Below are 22484 nucleotides of genomic sequence, written 5' to 3' on the forward strand. Positions count from 1 at the left end.
TTTAATTTTTTGTTAGCAGAGACTATTTATGGTATTTTCAGGTGAAGGATTTCTCAAGATATTCGGGCGATTAGATTTCGGATAATTTTTGTAGACCTACCCTCCCAAATCTCCTCGCGAGCTGGAGCCCTGTGGCTGCTAAAGTCTTTACCGGTGATGAAAAGCATCGTTTGAGTGGATCTTCTTTATTCGTCTGGTCTTACTGGTAGCGATTTCGGTTTTCAGCGGGTGTTTTCTTTGGGGTGTTGGCGGATTATCAAGGTCACCTGAGCCACGTTGGACCGTCTCGACCGGAACTCAGAAACAGAGAATACCCGCCCATAGGAAGGGTCTCAATTAGCTGGGCAAACAAACCAGGCGTTTGGTCTCCTTAGGGAGTGGCGCAAAAAAATCATTCGCTAAATTTTGAAACGGGTCTAGTTCCAACGGTCTCAGGCTACACCCGTTTTCGGTTTATCCTCAAAGGTGTTATCCTCACCGAACTTCCTGATTGCATTTCGCACGGCTTTTTCACTTACTTCTTCCATTTTTGCTATCTTTCTCAGTGACAGTCCGCGTTCTGTGCACTATTTGTACACAACTTTTTCGACGTTGTTCTGCTGAAAGTTCACGCATTTCGGAACAAACTAATGGAAACGAATAAACAACTGCACAAGTGGTTAGAGAAGAGTGTAAACAACAGGACGCAGCCATAAAAATTGACAAATTCTGAACCATTGCAAAATGGCAGCGGTTTTTGGTTGCGCTCATACTTTCTGGGACAGTCTTTATACTAGTTACTCACTAAACGAACCGACTTCGGCTATACCGGTTCCCAGTTCTCCGTTCCGGAAATAGTGGTTAAAAACTCTAAAACGAAATTCACTCAATTTTCTCAGAGGTGATTTAATCGATTTTCACAAACTTAGGCTCAAATCAAAGGTTTTATATTCTCATAGGTCACTGTTGATTTTCATCCGGGTCCGACTTCCGGTTCTAAAACTATAGGGTAAAGTCACTGGCGCTATAGTGTAAAGTCTATCACTTAAGAACCGATGTACGGATTTACATAATTCTATTCGGTATGAAAAAGGCCATGCTTTATTTTGAACCATTTCTATTTATTACAATGATCTACGCGAAAAGTATTCGTAAACATTCTAGTTTCAAACGTGCGACTAGCAACACTGTCTACTATAAACTGGTGCTGTCAAAGCGCACGAAGTAGTCGGTCAACATCTGCCAGACGCTTAACGAGTTGGTCCAACGTATGGTCTAGTTTGTATGCTGGTCAAAGGTATGTGATTCGCATAGACAGGTCGGCCGACATAATCCAATTACGAATGCCATTAATGATTTACTTTTCACGCTCCACCCTATTTGTGTTGCAGGCAAAGTGACTCGAGTGACACGAAAGCAACGAAACTCCGCGTGAAACGAATCATATTTGCAATGGTGAGGAATAAATCTGGAAACCGTGAGTGACTTGTATGACGGTAAGCTATTGAACCTGAAAAAACTGTGCTTACTGAACTGCAGCTAGCTATTAATATTATGACTTTCTCGAAGGCGAATGTTTTTACATTGAATTTCTCTTAAGCATAATTGACAATTATGATGCACTTCGCTCATAAGTTAGTTCAGTTAGTCGTGTGCAAAAAATAAAACCGAGTAGGCGTGTCCTGTGCCTGTGCTCTCTGTCACTTAGGCTAGGACAATTAGAAGTGACTTTTGTTTTGTTGGTCTGTCGAGTGTCAGTGTCACTGTTGCCAAGTGCAGCAATGTTTTGCAAGTAGCATTTGAAAGAACGGTAGAATTGAGCAAACGAACAACAACAATAAATCCGAGACATCACCGCACCCACCTCTAGTTCAATGTCGACGATTCGGCCCCGGCGAAGCATTGAAATCAATTTGGAGTATTATTGACCCAATTAAAACCGATTGAAACAGCAATTTTACAATTAGCGACCACTCGTCGAGGTCCGAACGGTGCGCGGGGTGCGGTACGGGCGGGTGCTGATCAAGGTGAACAGCGCGAAGAATGGATGGATCGAACAAAAAGCTTGACTGGAGAGCTCTCGTTGTTGAAGTGATGGACACATTGTAGAGGCACAGAGAGACAGAGAGGCCGAAAGAGTGTACATGTTCTTCGTTGAGTACTTAAAATGGTAGCAATCAGTACTCACCTGGTCGAATCCTTGCAGCGGCTGATTATTGCTATTGGTGCTGGTGGAGGTGGTGTTCGTGGAACCGGTGCCACTGTTCCCGCTTGCCGGCGTCAGCCCTCCGGTATGACTCGATGCACTTCCATTAATGGCTTCCGGACCGTTTCGATTACTACCCGTGCTGGGTCCACCTCCAGCATCACCGTTCCCAGGTCGGATCCCAGGGGGTCGATCGATTGCCACTGTCGCACCGTTCCCACTGGTGGATGTGCTGCTGCCACCGTTGTTCCCCACGGTGCTACTGCCAGGTACGCCACCACCTCCAGCACCACCACCACTGACGGTCATTTCTGCGGTCGTGCCGGTGGTCACATAGTCGAAAAAGTCCGTCTTTCCCAGATCTTCAGGTCGAAACGTTTCACTTATGTCCATACCCGATGAAGTCATTATGCCATTCGAGATGATTTCCAACATAAATATGTCCGATTGCACTTTGATTGCTTCGTTAAAAATTAACAGCAAAACCCAAATCCCCGACACGAAGCAACTAAACGTACAGGTTCCGTTCCATGCCGGGCCGACCGGAGTCCGCAGTCCGCAGGAACGGATAGAGATTGGTAAAATTTAAACGTTTTTAAATTGAGTCGGGTATTTTTGCATGCCGCCCCGATTCGCGACTATCGAAATTCACTCAGTGTCGGCGTTGGACGGTGCGAGGAAGAAGAAGCAGGATCGACTTTGCTGGCATCCGAAGAAGGGCAGTGTTGCATACTTTATCGACGTTCGTTTTCCTGACAGAGGCGGGGTCTGGTGGATGGTCTGGAAAGAGAACAGGAACAGAAACAGTTTGTTAAACGAAATGCTAATGAGTGGGAATTGTTTTCTGAATTTTAAATTTGGTTTCGTGTACGTCAGTTTGATTGCAACGCGAAATGAGCGTTTGACAGTTTTGACGGTTTGGTTGCTGTGTTGCCAGATTAGTTGGCCCACTGAATTATTGATAATATTAATATAAGCGAAATGCACAACCTGATTGGTCACTTTTGCGAGGGGAGCGGGTTGACAGTGCGGGTCTCGAACAATAACAGTGCAGGCAGCTTTTCCCCTACGGCGAACCAGCGCTCAGTAGCGCGATTAGCGTGTGAAAAGATAGTTTGCATGCAATAAATTATCACTTGTATTTGCTGTAACGAGCGCTGGCATGTTTTGTTTACGTTAAACTGTACACAAAACCGAACATAGTTGCGAACCTCGCCTGCCAACTTCGGCCCTAGTCCACCGGAGCCGAGTTCGATGAGCGGCGGTGCTGTTTCACCACGCTTGCTACGATTGTTTGTTTGCCCTGTAGCCGTCAGCCGCCGTCTCTAGCGGGGTCCCGTTGCAGGTGAGTGCCTTTTGTTTACATTTGTTATCGATTTGTTCATGTGCACTGTTCACCCTTAGCTGTTGTATTGTGCTTTGGGTGCGTGAGCAATTTGATTTGTTAGATATTGTGCGAACATTTGAATCCAAGCTCTTGGCAGTGATTGCCGGTGAAAGTGATCATGCGAAAAGAACGGAAAATGTTCCAAAGAGGCTTAGTTAATGCATGAGATTATTCCAATCAATGTAAACGGTTCTAGTTCTTTCAAAGGAAAAATGCAACAGTAAAATATCAGTCATTTTCAAAACAATCATCGCTAGTTTCATCAAAAGTTTGACCAGCTAAACAGCATTGAAATTAATGTTCCACAAAGCAACAACTTCGGTAGGTAGCACCTAGATCCCACGAGACTTGACATAATTCGGTGCACGGCGAATTGTCAACAATGGGACCCCGCATGGAGGAAGCTTGTGTTGAATTGGACTTTAATCACATGGCAGTGCGCGCCACACGCACATCCCAATAGCCGAATTTTCGGAGTCGTCGTCGTCGTCGTCGTCGTCTCGACTCGTCGAGCCACCAAACAACGACTGCAAACTTTGATTGATGATCGCCATCGTCATCATAGGAATCCGTAGTTAATTTTGGTCTGAAACCCCTTGTGTACCCCAGTAACCGACACTCTTCGTAATCGTGTAATTTATCATGCGCCGGGCGGTTCCGTTGACAGCCCAGTAGTAGTAGTAGTAGTAGTAGTATTAGTAGTAATATCATCCATAGACAGTAGGCGCGACGGGTCCCAAATCGGGCGGACGAAAACGAAACCGGACCGATTGAGCGCGCGGTTTATGAGTAGTGATAATTAAGCTTCATTGTGGTGTTCTATTTTTGCTGATCCGCGGTAGACGAAGGAATTCATCAAATCGGTGATTAATTATCTCGGCCACCATTCTGAAATCAATCCTTCTGTTGATGATCTGAAAAATTCCGAACAAGGCAAAGCAAGCCTTGACCCGCTCCGACCATTGGTGCTGTGGAGAAACTCATCCTCATCGGGCTCTCGGATGGCAACAGCAGAAGCAGAAGCTGGCAGCCATGGTAAACATTTGATTTTTTTTGGTTTTGTCTATTGGCCGCACTTTGACTCTCTTGGGTTCGAACGAACCGAATTCATTCAGCAGCTAGGCGACTAATGGTTTCTTTCCTTTTTTTGGTTGAAATTGAATTAGGTCTGCCCAGCTGGTAACCCTGGTGCGTTTGCCACAAAACAATTTTGGAACTGTCAATCGATTACTTTGGCACGGTGGGAACTTTGGGACGTTGGTCGATTGTTTGAGTGATACTTGTGAGCAGATTTGTTTTTAGATATTTAATGACTATAAACGGTGATTTGGTATAGAATTAAAAGGAAAATCTAATCAATGGGAATAGTTTTGGAATCTTGAATTGTGTCCAAAGGGGGACTTGAGATCACGCAAAGAAAATAAAAAAAAATCAGCTGCAAAATAATACATAGTACACGGATAATAAAACATCTATGTTGGATTTCAAATGGAGTCAAACTAAAGAAATTTGTGCCCTTATTCTGAATAACGTCGTATCGATTTTACGATCGTATTTCATTTGTATTCCTAATAACGCTAGCAAAATCAAAGGTAGCTAGGATTCGATCGAAAAATCAATACGTCGTTATTCAGAATAAGGGCGTTGTTTATGTGGAATTTGCAAAATATATCCAGCAGAGTCTGATACAATTTTGTCAGCGCTTTTTCGACAGCCAGTTTCCTACCGACTGCCAGAGATTCTTCTCAAGCGGGACTCACTAGTGGCGAATGTGGTTTTGCGCACTAACCGGGAATCAGCTGGACTGACATATGGGAGTTGGCACCACTGGGAGTACGATGCGGTGCCGATGTGTTGCTCTTAAAACACTAATTTCAATGTGTATCAATCAACTTATAGTAATGCAATTGGTCAAAACAGTTATTTAGAGTGATAGTGCGGCTGTGTCAGGTTGTTTTTTTTTTCATAAATACGTTTATTTCTTAAGGCAGTTTACATAAGTTTTTCTTCGCCGTAGCATCACTTTTACATAATATTCTTATCCTAATTTAATTCTAACATAGTCACAACGTTTTGCATTTATTAAAACATATTCTCTTATTACTTAAATATCATCTTAGGTAACTCGTCATTAATTATGAAATCTACTCGGAAATATTATTTGAACCAAACGATTAACTTCTATAAATTATAAAATAAGCTGTTATTTTCAGACATTTTGTTAATAATTTCATAAACTGTTTCGAGTTTGTTTGTATCATTACATTATTTTTATTCTAATTTAGCTATTGGTTGAACTCATGGACGCAGCTGGGATCAGAACTAAGTCTTGAAAGGGGCCTTTATTAAATTGAAACTCCAGTTTTCTTTATGAAATGATAAATAAGTTTCATGTATGAAAGGTCACGACAAGCAAGAATGTCTCGAACTGGGATATTGGATAGTCTACCTTGGGTACGCAAAGAATTTATTAGTTGAGATCTGACATCACGATACTCCACGCATGTCCAAACGACATGATCAATATCTCGATAACCTTCGCCACAAGCACAATGATTAGTCTCGGAGAGCCCAATTCGAAGGAGATGTGCATCTAACGTGTAGTGATTGGACATGAGTCTGGACATCACACGAATGAAATCTCTACTCACATCCAGTCCCCTGAACCATGCCTTTGTCGATATTTTCGGAATAATTGAGTGCATCCACCGACCCAGATCATCTTTATCCCAAGAAGCTTGCCAGCTGGCAAGTGTTCTTTGGCGAGACGAGCTATAGAATTCGTTGAAAGCAATTGGTCTCTCATAAATTTCACCCTCAATAGCACCACGTTTGGCTAAAATATCGGCTCTTCCATTGCCAGGAATGGAGCAATGAGCCGGGACCCAGACTATAGTGATTAGATAATTATTGTTCAATATGTCGTTCAGGCACTGTTTTATTTTGCCCAGGAAAAACGGTTCAGTCTTGCCAGTCATGTTTGAGCGAATGGCTTCAATTGCACTCAGACTATCTGTGAAGAGGAAATAATGGTTTGGAGATAATGTGACGATTAAACTCAAACTATAATGAACTGCTGCTAGCTCTGCTATATAAACAGATGCAGGTTCTTGAAGCCTAAATGAGGCCGAAACATTATTGTTGAACATACCAAACCCTGTCGCTTCTTCAAATCGCGATCCGTCCGTGTAAAACATTTTCTCAGAGTCAATATGCCTGAACTTACTTGAAAATATTTTTGGGATTTCCGTCGAACGTAGATGATCCGGGATTCCACGCACTTCGCGCTGCCTGGATGTATCGAAAAATAAAGTTGAGTCAGGGACATTTAGGAGGCTGACACGGATAGGAATATATCTTGAAGGGTTGATTTCCTGTGACATATGGTTAAAATATACTGTCATGAATTTTGTTTGAGATCGAAGCTCGACTAGTCGTTCGAAATTATTAATTACCATGGGATTCAGCACCTCACATCTTATTAGCAGGCGTGATGAAAGCTCCCAAAATCGATCTTTTAATGGAAGAACTCCCGCCAGAACTTCAAGACTCATTGTATGTGATGAATGCATGCACCCTAAAGCAATTCGCAAACAACGATACTGAATTCGCTCCAGTTTGATAATATGAGAGTTTGCAGCGGAACGAAAGCAAACGCATCCATATTCCATCACTGAAAATATCGTTGTCTGATACAATTTTATTAGATCTTCCGGATGAGCACCCCACCAAGATCCTGTTATTGTTCGAAGAAAATTTACTCTTTGTTGGCATTTTGTTATCAGAAACCTAATGTGTCCTCCCCACGTGCATTTGGAATCGAACCACACCCCGAGGTATTTAAAAGTTAAAACCTGTTGGATCATTCTTCCCATCATATGGAGCTGAAGCTGCGCGGGATCATGCTTTCTTGAAAAGACGACTAACTCTGTTTTCTCCGCAGAGAATTCGATACCAAGATGAACAGCCCAATCGGACAAGTTATCTAAGGTATCTTGCAATGGTTTATGCAGATCAATAGCTTTGGGTCCAGTAACTGAAACTACGCCATCATCTGCCAATTGTCTTAGTGTACATGGGGTTACTAGACAGCTGTCAATGTCATTTACGTAAAAATTATAGAGGAGCGGACTGAGGCATGAGCCTTGCGGGAGACCCATGTAACTATTTCTGAGTGTTGCCAAATAGCCATGTGAAAAATGCATGTGTTTCTCTGACAAAAGGTTGTGCAAATAATTATTTATAACCGCTGGGAGTCCATTTTGGTGAAGTTTGTCTGAAAGAACATCAATGGAAACTGAATCAAATGCTCCTTTAATGTCTAAAAATACAGATGCCATTTGTTGCTTTTGAGCGAAGGCAATTTGGATGTCAGACGAAAGTAATGCAAGGCAATCATTCGTCCCTTTATTTCTACGGAAGCCAAACTGAGTATCTGACAACAAACCGTTCGTCTCGACCCAAGTGTCGAGACGTCGTAGAATAATTTTTTCGAACAATTTTCTGATGCAGGACAACATCGCAATGGGTCTATATGAGTTGTGATTGGAAGCTGGTTTCCCCGGTTTTTGAATGGCGATAACTTTCACTTGTCTCCAGTCAGGTGGAACAATATTTTGCTCAAGAAACTTGTTGAACAATTCCAACAAACGTCTTTTTGCGAGGTTGGGCAGATTCTTCACCAAGTTGAATTTAATTCTGTCCAACCCTGGAGCGTTATTGTTACAAGACAAGAGTGCTATAGAAAATTCCATCATTGAAAATGGGTTATTAATAAAACCATTATTTGGAGGAGATTCCCGTATAATGCTCTGCGTAGGAACAGAATCTGGGCAAACTTTCCTAGCAAAGTCAAATATCCATCGGTTCGAGTATTCATCACTCTCATTGCCCACGTTACGATTCCTCATTCGTCTGGCCGTGTTCCAAAGAGTGCTCATTGAGGTATCTCTTGACAAACCTTCGACAAAATGTCTCCAATAGCTACATTTTTTGGCTCGAAGTATGCTCTTGTACTTGGTTTCTAAAACCATAAGTTTTTCAAAATTCTGAGGAGTTCCTCCTCCCCGTTTTAGAAACGTCTTGCAAGCATTTTGTTTTGCGAGTTTAGCCTCTGAGCACTCTTTGTCCCACCAGGGGTTGGGAGGCCTTCTGTTAGTCGTTGGCCCAGGAAAGCGTTTAGTTTGGGATTGTTCTGCTGCCTCCAGAATCGAACAAATGAGGAAGTCATATTCTTCAAGTGGAGGGAGCTCTTCCATTGAATTCAAAATACTAGAGATACTACTTTGGTATTTAATCCAGTCGATATTTTTTGTCAAATCATATGGAATACTAGCGGAAGTAGCAATGCAATTGCTACTGCTAATTGAGATGATGATTGGTAAATGATCGCTACCGTGTAAATCAGGCAGTATTTTCCAGGTGCAATCTAGTCGAATTGATGTTGAGCAAAGAGATAGATCTAATGCACTTGGGCGTGCCGGAGGTCTTGGGATCCGTGTCATGCTACCCATATTTAATACCGTTATGCTAAAATTGTCACAAATGTTTTGTATTAAAGATGATCTGCTATCATTGTAAACGGAACCCCACATAATACCGTGCGAATTTAAATCCCCCAGAATCAATCGTGGTGCAGGAAGGGCTTCAACCATTTCATTAAGCTGTTGCTGTCCAACTTGTGCTTTTGGAGGAATATAAACCGAAGCTATGCAAATATCTTTGCCTTTAATGTTTATTTGGCAAGCAACAACTTCTATACTAGAAGTTGAAGGGATGTTTAATCTATAAAAGGAATAGCATTTCTTAATTCCCAAAAGCACTCCACCATACGGAGAGTCTCTATCGAGACGTATAATGTTAAAATCATTAAAATTTAAAGCTATGTTTGAAGTAAGCCATGTTTCGCATAAAGCAAATACATCACATTTTTGACTATGCAATAATATTTTAAATGAATCAAGTTTTGGCATGATGCTTCGACAATTCCACTGCAGGACATTGATTGTATCATTTGCGACGGGTGATAAATTATCCATCAAAAGATACAAAACCTGAGACAATTGGCCATTGAGCTGATAACTGCTTCAAAAAGGTTCTAGCTATTGGAAGGAATGCCATTATGAGGGTCTTTAAGGGTTCAGATATATTGAATGCTGAGAAAATCCATTCAACAATTTCCGAAAACTTCAGTAATCCTGTTGGTGGCTGTGAAATGGAGCCCACTGGATTATTATCTTTTTCTGTACTAGATCCTGGATTGGTTTGTGAATTTGACAAACCAGGAGGCACAGTCTTTGGTTTTGACTTTTTTTGTTTAACACGGGGATCTTTTTTTGAAGATGAAATTTTAGGTGTCTTTTTTGGTAATTTGGAGGAAGACTTCTTTCTCTTAACTGACCCTTGGGTAGTGATAAACGAATTACCTTCACTATTTTCGTCAGAGTCAGAGTCCTCTGGTTCCTCTAGATTTGAAAACCCGTTTTCGGTTTCCAAAGGGGGGACATCAATGACCGTTTTAAGCATTTCTGCATATGTGCGCTTAGACCGTGCTTTTAAAGAAAGCTTAATTTTGTCTTTGTGCACTTTAAATGCAGTGCATACTGAAATATCATCATGAGGACTATTCCCACAATATATACATTTTTCAATTTCCTTGTTGCAATCATTATCTTTATGAGGCCCTTCACACTTAATACATTTTGGTTTATTACTACAGTAAGTAGCTGTGTGGCCGAATTTTTTGCAGTTCGTACAATTCATTACATTTGGAACAAAAAGCCGAACAGGGAGGCGAATTTTATCGACATAGACATGGGACGGCAACGCAGACCCGGCAAATGTCACTCGAAACGAGTCTGATGGGCGATAAACTTTTTTTTCCTCTTCATGAACTACTGAGTACAGTTGTTTGCACTCCAGTATTTTCACACCCTCAAGCATAGAGTTCTTGAAACGACCAACACCATGCTTGAGTAAATCATCTACCGAAAGACTCGCTTCGGTAACAACACCGTCAATTTCGACATCTTTGGAGGGTATGTAAACTTTATACTCTTTATTGAAATGTTCCGAAGAGACAATATCATTCGCGTGTTTCAAATTATTTACCACAACACGAATTTTATCGTTATTTACTTTTATGATCTCTTTGATTGAAGAGTATCGTGATGTCAAACCTTTATTAATTTGAAAAATGTTTAATGGCTTTGATATACGTCTAAAAAAGACTATCCAAGGCCCAGAAGAGCTCTCCTGATATTTTTTCGTTCGTGGGGGTATCGGATTCATGCTAGGATTTACGTCCATGGATTCATCCATTACATTAAAATTTTTAACTAAACTTTAAAATAAAATTTGAAACCAACACTACACAGTACTCAATCAAAAGGAAAAGAAAAAACTTCTACCTTGAAATTGTTGTCTATCTCCGTTGCACTGCCGTGTAGATCCTCGTTGCTCTAGATGTTCTTGTTGGATGTATCTGGACGTTGATACAATGCTGAAGCTCACTGTAGCGATAGAATATGATGTGATGCTACTGCTACCTGACATCCAGCATCACTCGAATTCCGATTTGCTTTCGTCTTCGCCAGCTGTAACCAGCGCAGGTCACCGGTGTATACCTGCGTGTTGTATGGCAGTGGAAAGACCGAGTTGTCTTGTCTCCTTCTTCCTAGTGCTCCGCACCGATATGCTTCTGCACCGAAGTGCCTTCGCACCGGTGTGCCTTTGCACTCTTCCTCTTCGATGTGCCTTTGCACTCTCCTGCTCAGCACTTGTGGCTGTATATTGCGGCCTGGGTAGAGTTTGGGAAACGCCCTTTGTTGTTTCCTTCACCAGCTTGGCCCAGCACTAGGGCTCTCTTATGCAGCACGACTATACGTTTTAACGGCTGCTGCCAACAGGTTTCTACCTGTAGTTCAACCGTTGTCGTATTTAACGCGTGTAAACCAACCAGCGTTATTAAACTGTACGCTTCTATACACAACCTTCTCGGTTGAACGGCTATTACTGAATGATGAGTGTCAGGTTGTTAGAAGTCTTATTTATCGAACAATGCTGACTCGCGAATCTAAAAAAATGTTCGTGACAGAAGCTGCTAAACGATGTCAAAACGATTGAAGCGCCATCTGCATATCATTGTCGGTGTTATCGTGTGATTCAAACTCAAAATCTAAAATTAGTTTGCAGCAAACGCATCCGCGAGTGTTTTTTTATTTTATTTTTTCAGTAGTGGTGTGTCACATCGCGTTGTTTACAGTAATGCGAATAGGAGGAACAGGATACTGGTGAGATCGTCCCTTAGAGATATTTCACATATTTCTTATTTACAATGTCTTATTTATTTCTCCTTCCACTGAGATCTTTTTTTACGCGGATTTCCACAGTTACGCGTTTTTTTTGTGCGGATTTCTCAAGTTATGCGGTTTTCTTGTATTGTCGTAGAAATGCATGAACCTTCGAGATCTGGTGTTATCCCGGAATATTTTTAAATCAATTAAAAAAAAAACACCAGATTTCGACGTTTCTCTCATTTCTCAGACATTCGGCATCAATATCGGAAGTCCCAAAGTCGATTTTCACAGAAAAAAAAGTACGGGTGTGTAATGTCAGAGACATAACAGGATGTCGTGAATACGAATAAAACTGACACTCTTTCTTTATACTTTCGAATATCAACTAGTTGATCGATTGTGTGAATTGTGCAAGCTTTCCTCTTTTTCACTACTAGAATTTGAAACGATACTCCTAAACTAAAGTACAGATTAGTTACAACAAACATTCTGACACATAATTGAATATTACGAAATAACCAGTATAGTTCTTTATGATAAAATAATGGTAGTTCTGAAAGGAACCTTTCATTAATGGCTTCTAAGTCGGTGCTATGCATTTTATATAGCAAATCAGCAGAAAGTTCTACTACAAACTACAAGTGGTTGAAAAATGGGCTGTATACAGTATAGTGAAGAAAATTTCGCATAATTCTTTGGGTATACAATTATTGTTCTAAATAGAAATATACGGAATTTTGATGTCAATTATTTCGTTTCGGATTTAAATATTTGAATGAAAAAAGTTATTAAAATGTCGTACGAGATAAATTTCTGGCATTCAGAAAGGGCCAAATTGTGTAATTCTCTAAGATATTGAACACTGTTCCGAATTTTGCAGTGCGAAAATTGCACAAAGCTAATCAAATTATCCTGAAAACTGGCTCTCTGACTAGAGCGTTTGAGGCTTTACACCATGCAAAAGGTCTACTTTCATTGCCGACTGCTCCTCCTGACGACCGAAGTCCAAATGAGAAAACGACCTGAGTGTTTCACGCTTTATACTTGGTTTGTTCTTACTGATGTTTGTGGTAGAACCTCACCTCGACGTCCAGTTTCGTCTGTAGCAATAAGAGAAATTCTGCCCATTCTTGTACAGGGGGTAAATATTGAAAAGGCGCCCCATAGTAAAGTAAGTCGTATTCAGGACAAAAGAACCGATTTAAAGAATTCTGGAATTAGGAACTGGACCTGAGCTCAAGAACTAGATTCAGAACTTAGAACAGACTCAGATTTCAGTTGGATTTTAGTAGACTACAATTTCCAAACTGAAATCAGTTCTGGAATCCTTTTCCAGAATCCAGTTCAGCACGCAGGCTCTGAATTCTAAACCCATATTCCGGAACTAAGCTCTGAAGCTTGAAGACGATTTATCGCCACGACTACCAAAATGGGTTGCATAGAGTACAGTAAAATGTTGCATAATTCTTTGGGAGTATTATCATGCTTCTAAAAAGAACCGAGCAGAAGGATTCTGGAATAAGGAACTGGACCTGAGTTCAAGAACTAAATTTAGAACTAAGAGCAGACTCAGAGTTCAGTTGCAATTCTAGAACTACAATATCGAAACTGGAATCAGTTTCGGAATACAGATCCAGAATCCAGTTTCAGAATGCGAATGAGAGTTGAATGCGTCCTTTCGGCTTGAAGACCGGAAAGCAAATGAGAGTTTGAGGTTTTAACCACGCAGAAGGTGCACTCTCCGTCGCTGTTGGTTGATGATATCGCTCCCTCGATGACTGGAAAGCTCAAAATCGTCGTCCTCGCGCGAAAAAGCCAAGCAAAAGTAAAGAGTTTTCCGCGTTGTTTTCAAAGTTTTATAAAATTTCATTTTTGAATTGTTTAAATTCTTGATCATCCCTCGATTTTCCTGATCATATTTTTGATGAAATAGTGAAAGAATTATGTTGCTGCCGTTGATACAAGTCGAGATATTCACGGTTAAGTTCTGTCCATTCTTCCATATGGCTAATTTTGAAAAGGCACCCCATAGTAAAGTAAGTCGTATTCACGACAAAAAACTTTTTTTTAGATTACACCAAATCTGGACGTTTCATGCATTTCTAAGGTATTTGCCAACAATTTTGTTTTTCTTTAGTTTTGGGGTTTTTTGTCGTGAATACGACTTACTTTACTATGGGGTGCCTTTTCAAAATTTACCCTCTGAGAGAGTGATAAGTTTTTGATCGTGAATATCTCTTGTTGTATCTAACGAATCAACATAATTTTTACTACATCCCATCGGAAATATAATTACATTTTATGAAAAAATATTCGGTTGTGTGACATAATCTCAAATAATTCAAAATTAAACTTTTCTGAAATGTTTGGTATAAACAAGTAACAAAGGCGATAACTCATAAGGCGCGCTTGCCTTTCTCGTATTTTTAAAGCTCATAACTCAGTGATCTGTGAAAGGATTTATATAATCTAACTACCAACAGAATTGAAATTTTTCAACTTAAACGTGTAAAGCAACAGCATTGAAGTATTTCAATAGTACACTATTGAAAAACCAGTCTCATTTGACCCATGAGTAAAAATCTCTGAAGTGCCCCCCCCCCCATTTTTCACGAGGCACCCGATTTTTCGCTAAGTGTTATTGTTTTGTAGTACTAGTATCTATGAACATGTTCGCAAAATATTTCGTCAATATTCGAAAGTTTTATACTATTTTTAGTTACATAAATATTTATATACCTTTCTCTTGTAATGCTTCCAGAAACTTAAGTTCTTTTTCGAATGGCACGAAACTTTGTAAATAAACAACCATCTATTTTAGCTATAAAATGAATTAAAATTTTTTTTTAATGTTTAATTATTTCATAGAATAGGGTTTTCAAAATTTTTGATTTTTTGTATATGCGTTCCATGCAACGCGCACCGCGTGAGCAAGTCGGCATGGTGAGGTAGGGCTCGGTAGGGTGCGACGTCGTCGATATGAACGAAGTGAAGGTTTGAACAGCATGCATAGAATATAATAACTTCAATAGTTATGTACATATATCAGAAAATTTATAAACCACATTTAATTTAACAACATTGATTCTATAATATTCTTTATTTTTTTATTGTTTGAACAGATAATTTACAACAACTTCCTCGTCGTCAGAAAAAATCTTACATTCTACTTTGCGTTCATCTATCGGTTTTTAATAATGAAACGCGCGTTTATTTTTTATTGTCAATGCGTTTTTAAATCGATGTTGCTGTTGTGTATCGTGAATGTCATGCTCGTTTATCGTGCAGAAGTCAAATTTTATATTTTTGAATGAATCCTTTGCCCAGTCGAACAGGTTTTGCGCAGTTGTGATTCGATTGGTATCAATTCACTGCAAACTAGCTTTATAAGCGTGTCTTTTAACGGTCCCACCTATTCCATCACAAGCTCCTTTCCCATGTGAGGTTGCGAAGAAACTCCATTCTGCTTTGATTTTGAAATCTTGCTCGTGAAGTGCCAAGTTCACAAAATTGTATTTGTTTTTATATTGTGACGCAGCACCATCAGAGAAATAATAATTTTTTTTTATATTTTTGTATGGTAATTCATTTTTCAAGTATTTAATAAGTTTTGTATTAAATAAATGCACTGAACTTGTATCGTGCGTCTTTTTTTCCGAAATGATCACAAAATTTTTGTTTTTCACTCGACCATTTTCGCGGTAGTAAATTACGTATGGATGTATGGTAGCCTGGTTATTACTCCAGTGGTGAGACTGTATCTCATTTTGTATAAAAAAAAGAGTAATTTTCCGCAAAATCTAATGCTACGACTATTTCTTCTTCTTCAATATCTTCTTTTTTTTTTTTGAAATAACAGGTTTGGGTTTTTGCCAAAAAATCGTGTTTCAACAATTCCTGCAATTCTAATCGCAAGTCATTCACAAAATCCTTAACTGATGTACTAATTTCTGTTATTTCACACCTACAAAAAATATCCAGAACTTATAATCCAATCTTGAATGACAAAATAATAAGTATATATATTTCTAGAGATTATATTACCTATCTGTGCTCTTCCACTGGCTATATTTTATCGTCGAAATGCAACTTGTTTTGAATAATTGTGCTAATTCGTTCGCAACAGTTTCAGTGCCGGGGCATTCTTCACACTGCGAAAAATAGCAATTTCGAGCTGACACACTGCACATCGATTTAATAAAATGTTGATAGGTCTTGCAAAACTCGATTCCTTTCTTTTTCAATTCCTGTTTTATACCAGTAATTTTTAATTTAACGTTCTCGCGAGTCTTACAAACACACACAACGTGCGTTCCTCTCTGACCTGCTGGAATGCATTCTCGTGGCCGCAGTTTTTGAAATTTTGAAAGGGAAATCGAAGCCTCAGGAAATTCTTTAACGAATTTTTCGTGTATTTCATTTATGTTAAATAATAAAAGTTTTTTCTGCACGTGCGTTCGTTTTCCGTTTTGAATAACGGAAACACAATCTTTAATTCCTGGCAGGAAACGACTGATTTCTTCCGACAAATAATATTCTTGGACTTTTTTGTGTATCCAATTTGAAATTTTTTTGCCACGCTTTTTGTCGGGTCGCGAGCCATGACCTAAATTATTCCTTAATTTTTTCGATCGACGAGCCATTCGACGGGAAACTTGTAGTTCTCTTCGCATTTTATTAATGGTCCAGTTTGGTGGAAGTGTAGTAAGAATTTGTATTTTGTCTAAGTATGTAATATTACCATTAGATAAAGCATTTTTAATTCCTTTTATGAATTCAGTTTCTATGTTACGGTTGACCACAGATATTTTTCTCTCTTGTTCAGTATTTTCTTTTGTTTTCAGAATTTCCGAAATATTAAGGCTATTTTGAAAATTTGTAGAGCGCGACATTTTAATTTTTGTTTCTCCAATTTCTTCCAATAAAGTTATAATTTTAATAATTATAATTTTATCGAGTTGTATAGCATTGTCCACTGCCTTACATTCAAAAGTGGGATCAACTCGGTCATCATCTTCAACGTAATCAATTGACTTATCATTCATTGTCTCATCGGCAATTGCTTCCTGTAGACGAACCTCGGCAGTAAAATCATTTCCATCGCTTTTATAAACATTTCTCCGACAAGTGTCGCATATTTTCAAACCGATAAAATTTTGGAATTTGATGTTCCATCGCGGCGTAATTTTGAAGAGTTGTTTTCGTACACACTTGTGACGATTTTTGCGTAATGGATTGCAACACTCGTCAGGACGACCCATCTTGCTAATCACAACAATGAAAAAAAAAAATCAATAACAATACATCTAATTCGAAGAAATCAAAGGAAATATTTACTTTTTTGCTGAAATAAGATAAGTTATTACCTTTTTTTGATAGTTTATACCAGATATCACTGAACTATTGATTTACGGATATTTTTGTAGAAATTCAAGTAATATTTCGTATTTAATTTATGGACATTTATCATCGACTGAAATTTTGTTGCATTCAGAGACTACTTGTCCAAACCTGTCGCAGCTCACTTTGTTTCAGAGATGCCAGGTACAAATTTCAAATATCTTCAGACAGGGTTTCAAAAGTCATTAAATAAAAAAAACATCGCGGTAATTTCAAAAGTCTGTAAATTTTGGCGAAAGTCTACGAAAAACTCGATTTTCAAAAGTCTGCGGAAAAAGTCCGCAACAAACAATGTCTGCAGCACTATATACGAAATGTTTACATTTACAGACAAATCTGTAGACCTGGCATCTCTGCTTCGTTCGTATCGACGACGTCGCACCCTACCGAGCCCTACCTCACCATGCCGACTTGCTCACGCGGTGCGCGTTGCATGGAACGCATATACAAAAAATCAAAAATTTTGAAAACCCTATTCTATGAAATAATTAAACATTTTAAAAAAAATTTTAATTCATTTTATAGCTAAAATAGATGGTTGTTTGCATAGTTTCGTGCCATTCGAAAAAGAACGTATGTTTCTGGAAGCATTACAAGAAAAAGGTATATAAATATTTATGTAACTAAAAATAGTATAAAACTTTCGAATATTGACGAAATATTTTGCGAACATGTTCATAGATACTAGTACTACAAAACAATAACACTTAGCGAAAAATCGTGTGCCTCGTGAAAAATGGGGGGGGGGGGCACTTCAGAAATTTTTACTCCCATGTCAACACCAGCCAATCAGAACGCGTTCTAAGGAAGAGAACAAAATATCTGCTGCTGTACAACAAATCATTCGAGAAAAATGTTCCGAACAGTGCTCAATATTGTAGTGAGTTCCACAATTTGATCCTTCTGAATGGCAGGAATGAATCCCGTACAGCATCCTGGTAGTTTCTTTCAATGAAATGCAAATCCGCAAATCGAAATTAAAATTCTGTATGCTGCTATTTTTATAGCCGTTAGGACCGCCCATTAGTGAAAAAGCTACAAACGAAATCTTGTAAAAAGAAACCTCTTAACAAAAATTGGATCAGTTTGGATTCTATCGCCACTGCGAGCAGATGTATTGTGTGTCGTGTGCAAAGCTAGTATCGCTTCCGACAAGAGCGATTACGTCACAGCTGCTCGTCGTTTGCATTGGTGAAAAAAACAACGAAAAGAGGACAATGGTTGAGAGCATCACACAAAATCAGCCGTTCTAATGACTCTAAAAGTTTTCTAAAGAACTATTAGGATTTGTTGTTCGCAAATCGAAAGGAAATATCCTCAGTTTAGTGCAAATCTAGAACAGTTTGATTCGATTTGTGCACTTTTCGCTGTGTGAAATTCACAGTAATCGAGATCAAGTGAAGCCTTCTTTGTTTTTGCGAAAAATGTGAAAAATGCTTGCAAAATTCATCAATATTGATCATAATTGATCAATTAATTGATATTCGGGATTGTAAGTTGTTTTCGTATTCACGACATCCAGTTATGTCTCTGACATTACCCACCCGCCTTTTTTATGCGGATTTCCAAAGTTACGCGGTTTTTTTACGAGACCTCAGTGTGGCGTATTCTTTTCATCGTTAGTTTGCTTGTTGAATGATTAACCGAGATCCCAATTAGAACTGAGGTTTCGTAGTGTTCTTAATAAACTGTTTTCTACCAGCAAAAAAGGATCCATGACTTTGAACTGAAGAACTACCGTTCTCAAAAAAAAACCTGTTTTAATCCACCTAGTGGTGTAATGATGCCCGGGTTGGCGGTTCAATGCATAGGACGCTGGTCTTACAAGCCAGCTGTCGTATGTTCGAGCCCCGACCTGGAAGGATTCTTAGTGTCAGTAGGATCCATAGTACTAGCCATGCAATGATTCTGTACACTAAGAATCTGCTGCGAAGTCTGTTGAAACAGAAAGGCCAAATTTCACAAAAGGAATGTAATGCCAGGACTTTGCTTTGGTGTAATGATGCCTTTCTCATGTACATATAATATTGTGGTATTCTATTCAAAATTTTTCTCTTCGATTTTTGAAAAAAATCAAGAGATTGTTTGTGCATTAACTAGTATAACAAACGGAAGAAAACAGTGCTTTGATTGCGTAGGTCATCCTTAAGAAAACGAAGTGGGTTCACTATTATGTGCACTTCTGGCACCGGAACCCGAGAACCGGTGTAATCAAAGTCGGTTCGTACGGCCACCAACTAACATGACACACAAACTCTACTAGTACGCATTCTAAATTACGATTTAAATGTTTGTTGCATCCGAAAATATGCAGTAATTTTTGGTAGGACGATAAGACCTTGACCCTAAGATTGGGAATAACGGTTTAGAGTCCAGTTTATAACATTTTTTACGGTTTTCGTTCCGCCGGTTTAAGTGACGGTGTACAATATTGAACACACTTTACCCTATAACTCCGGAACCGAAAATCGGATCCGGATGAAATTCAGGAATTTCGTATTGGACCGAAAGACCTTTCATTTGAATCTAAGTTTGTGGCATTCGGTCAAACCATTGCTGAGAAAAGTGAGTGAGATCCATTTTGGTATATATGACCACTATTTCCGGATTCGTGTCTCTCAATGCATGAACCGTGAGAGAATTTTTCTACATATCTTCGCTCCACTTCATACTCTGAGTTTTTCACGGCCCTTAAAAAAAATTGCAGTCTGATAATGATCGGTGCTGTGTGGAATGAACCAAGAGAGAATCGCAAGTATCGCTGAAAATCGAATCGATGATTCGACTTGATGATTCTCATACTAGGTTGCAATACAGTTTCATAGACACAACTTATAGAAAGGTTATATGCACATAGTTAGAATAAGTGGCAATTGAAAGATGTTTATATCGCAATTATCCACTGCCCGTATAGAATCGGATCGCGAAACGAGAATAAGTGACCGTTTATTGTTTCAGAGAGATTCCTCTCAGCAGCGTGCTAACTCGTGATGCTCAGACAGGTCATCGAGAGAAATTCGCTCTCGCACTGGTGTCCATTGTATGTTAAATGAACCATGCCGATTTTTTTTGTTGCTGAGATGATATCCGTCTCTCTTTGATTGGAATGATTGAATTGTGTGAAGAGTTGGTAGAGAACGTTCTTCGATACGATAAAAGCCTTATGTACACTAAGGAATGTATCGAAAATAAGCTATCCACAAATTTTTCTTTCAAATTATGATAAAAAACGATATTTTATTCAAACTAAAAATTAATCCGTTATTGTACGAGGTTAAACTTGAGTATAATGAAAACCGAATGAAATTTAAGTTATTCCTTCAAGAATTATCGAACTTTTGATCGAGCGCTCTTCATCACGTTCCGGACAAGTGTTGCATCGCATTTTTTGGACGCTTGAGACCAAATTTTTTTGAACTCCTGCATGTTCCCAGCTGCCTTACCAGTTTTCTTGAAGACCCTCTTCACGATTGCCCAGTAACGTTCGATGGGTCGAAGCTGAGGGCAATTTGGTGGATTGATACTTTTCTCAACGAAATTTATACCCTTTTCCGCAAGCCAATTGAGAGTGGTTCTGGCATAGTGAGCCGACGCTAAATCCTGCCAAAACAGTGGAGGTGTACTATGCTTCTTATATAAAGACAGCAATCTCTCCTGGAGACACTCAGATCGATAGATTTCTGCATTTATAGTTCCGATAGTTTAAAAAATGGTTGACTTCAAACCACAGGAACATATTGCTTGCCATACCAGTATCTTTCTACCGAGTTTCTCTACTTGAATCGACCTGTCCGCATCGCTCACATCCTCCCCAACGATGACAGTAAAGTATTGTGGACCTGGAAGGGTTTGTGAGTTTTTTTTACATAAGTCTCATCGTCCATGAAAACGCATGCATCCGGACACTGCAAAAGACGCGAATACAATTTCCGGGCCCTTGTTGCTCGCTTCTTCTGTTCTACACTTTGATTCGAGATTTTCTGCTGCTTGTAGGTCTTCAGGTGATTTCGCCTCTTGATATGCTGGATCATTCCGACACTCGTTCCTGCTTTTTTGGCAAAATCACGTATTGACATTGATTTTTCTTAAAGACTAGAGATACCACTTTCTGGACTAGTTTCGGGTTGGAAAAACCGGGTTTTCTGCCTCTTTCTGGTAGCTCATCCAACGAACAGTGTTCTCCAAACTTATTAATGATGGTTTTACCACTGACATGATGAATTCCAAACCGCTTTGCCAATTTTCGCATAGTAAAACCAAATACAAATAATAATACGCCTAAGTCCCATACTAACGTATCGCCAATTTTTGGTTCATCAAATGATCAACTTAGCCTAGGCCCTTTCTTTTTTAAACCTTGACAGGTCGTAGTTATCAAAAAATACACTTACTGGCAACATTATTTGATGTTACTATGGTAATATTTGTTTGTTTAGAGATCCATAATAAATAAAAAGTCACTATCAAATTATCTCAAAGAATGGTAATGTCCATCATTAAATCAATTATTTTGAGCTCTCTCTTTCCAGAGTAGATGGTAGTCGTTGTCAAGCATAGAACTTGGATTGGTTTTCTTGAACGATCGACGAAAGAATAAAAGTTACCATAATTTAATTTGCACAAAGATTGTATATGAACTTTGTGATCGTCCATACGAATGTGTGTCTTTTTCTTTTAAAACCGCCAATATCAGATATTGACTGGTAGGATTGCGTTGTCTCATTCTATTTTTTCTTAGTTTTTTACTCGTATAAGTTTATGGCTTTGTGTTCTGAAAGCCTTGAAACTCATACTTCATAAACGAACCTTTTCGCCAATTGAGCTCAATAATGTAGAGTTCCGGAAACTCATTGGCAGGAAATGAATCGACCAGAACACCAGACGATCAACGAATTTACCACTAGTGATAAAAAGTGCAGTCACCATATTCGGATGTAATAAACTTACGAAAACTATAATTTTTTAATATTCTGATGGAAAAAATTTGGTTTAATTACGTTTTGTATTATTAGATGAGGGCTATGACTTTGTGTTATGGTTTATTCTATTGCAGATATGCTGTTTTAAAGTTCCCCTAAACAATTTTCTTTGGCATTTCAATTGAACCGCGGATGAGCTTTTGGATAATTGCCTATCTCAAACATCTCAAGATTTTAGTTTCTTCCTTCGTATCCTAAATGCAGAATATCGTTAATTGTTTTTTTACTAATTATTG

At 39.0% G+C, this 22484-nt stretch overlaps 1 protein-coding gene across 2 annotated transcripts in view; it reads right to left on the minus strand.

The window, feature by feature from the left end:
- The window catches only part of LOC131432664 (zinc finger protein sens), a 443520-nt gene that overhangs the window by 29610 nt on the left and 391426 nt on the right, over positions 1–22484 (minus strand). For both annotated transcript variants that reach the window (XM_058599068.1, XM_058599069.1), the window contains one exon: positions 2168–2965. In XM_058599068.1, coding sequence (XP_058455051.1) covers positions 2168–2620 — 453 coding nt within the window. In that variant the 5' untranslated portion in view covers positions 2621–2965. The remainder of the gene's footprint in view (positions 1–2167; positions 2966–22484) is intronic.

Source organism: Malaya genurostris, chromosome 2, assembly GCF_030247185.1.
Source record: "Malaya genurostris strain Urasoe2022 chromosome 2, Malgen_1.1, whole genome shotgun sequence".
NCBI lineage: Eukaryota > Metazoa > Arthropoda > Insecta > Diptera > Culicidae > Malaya > Malaya genurostris.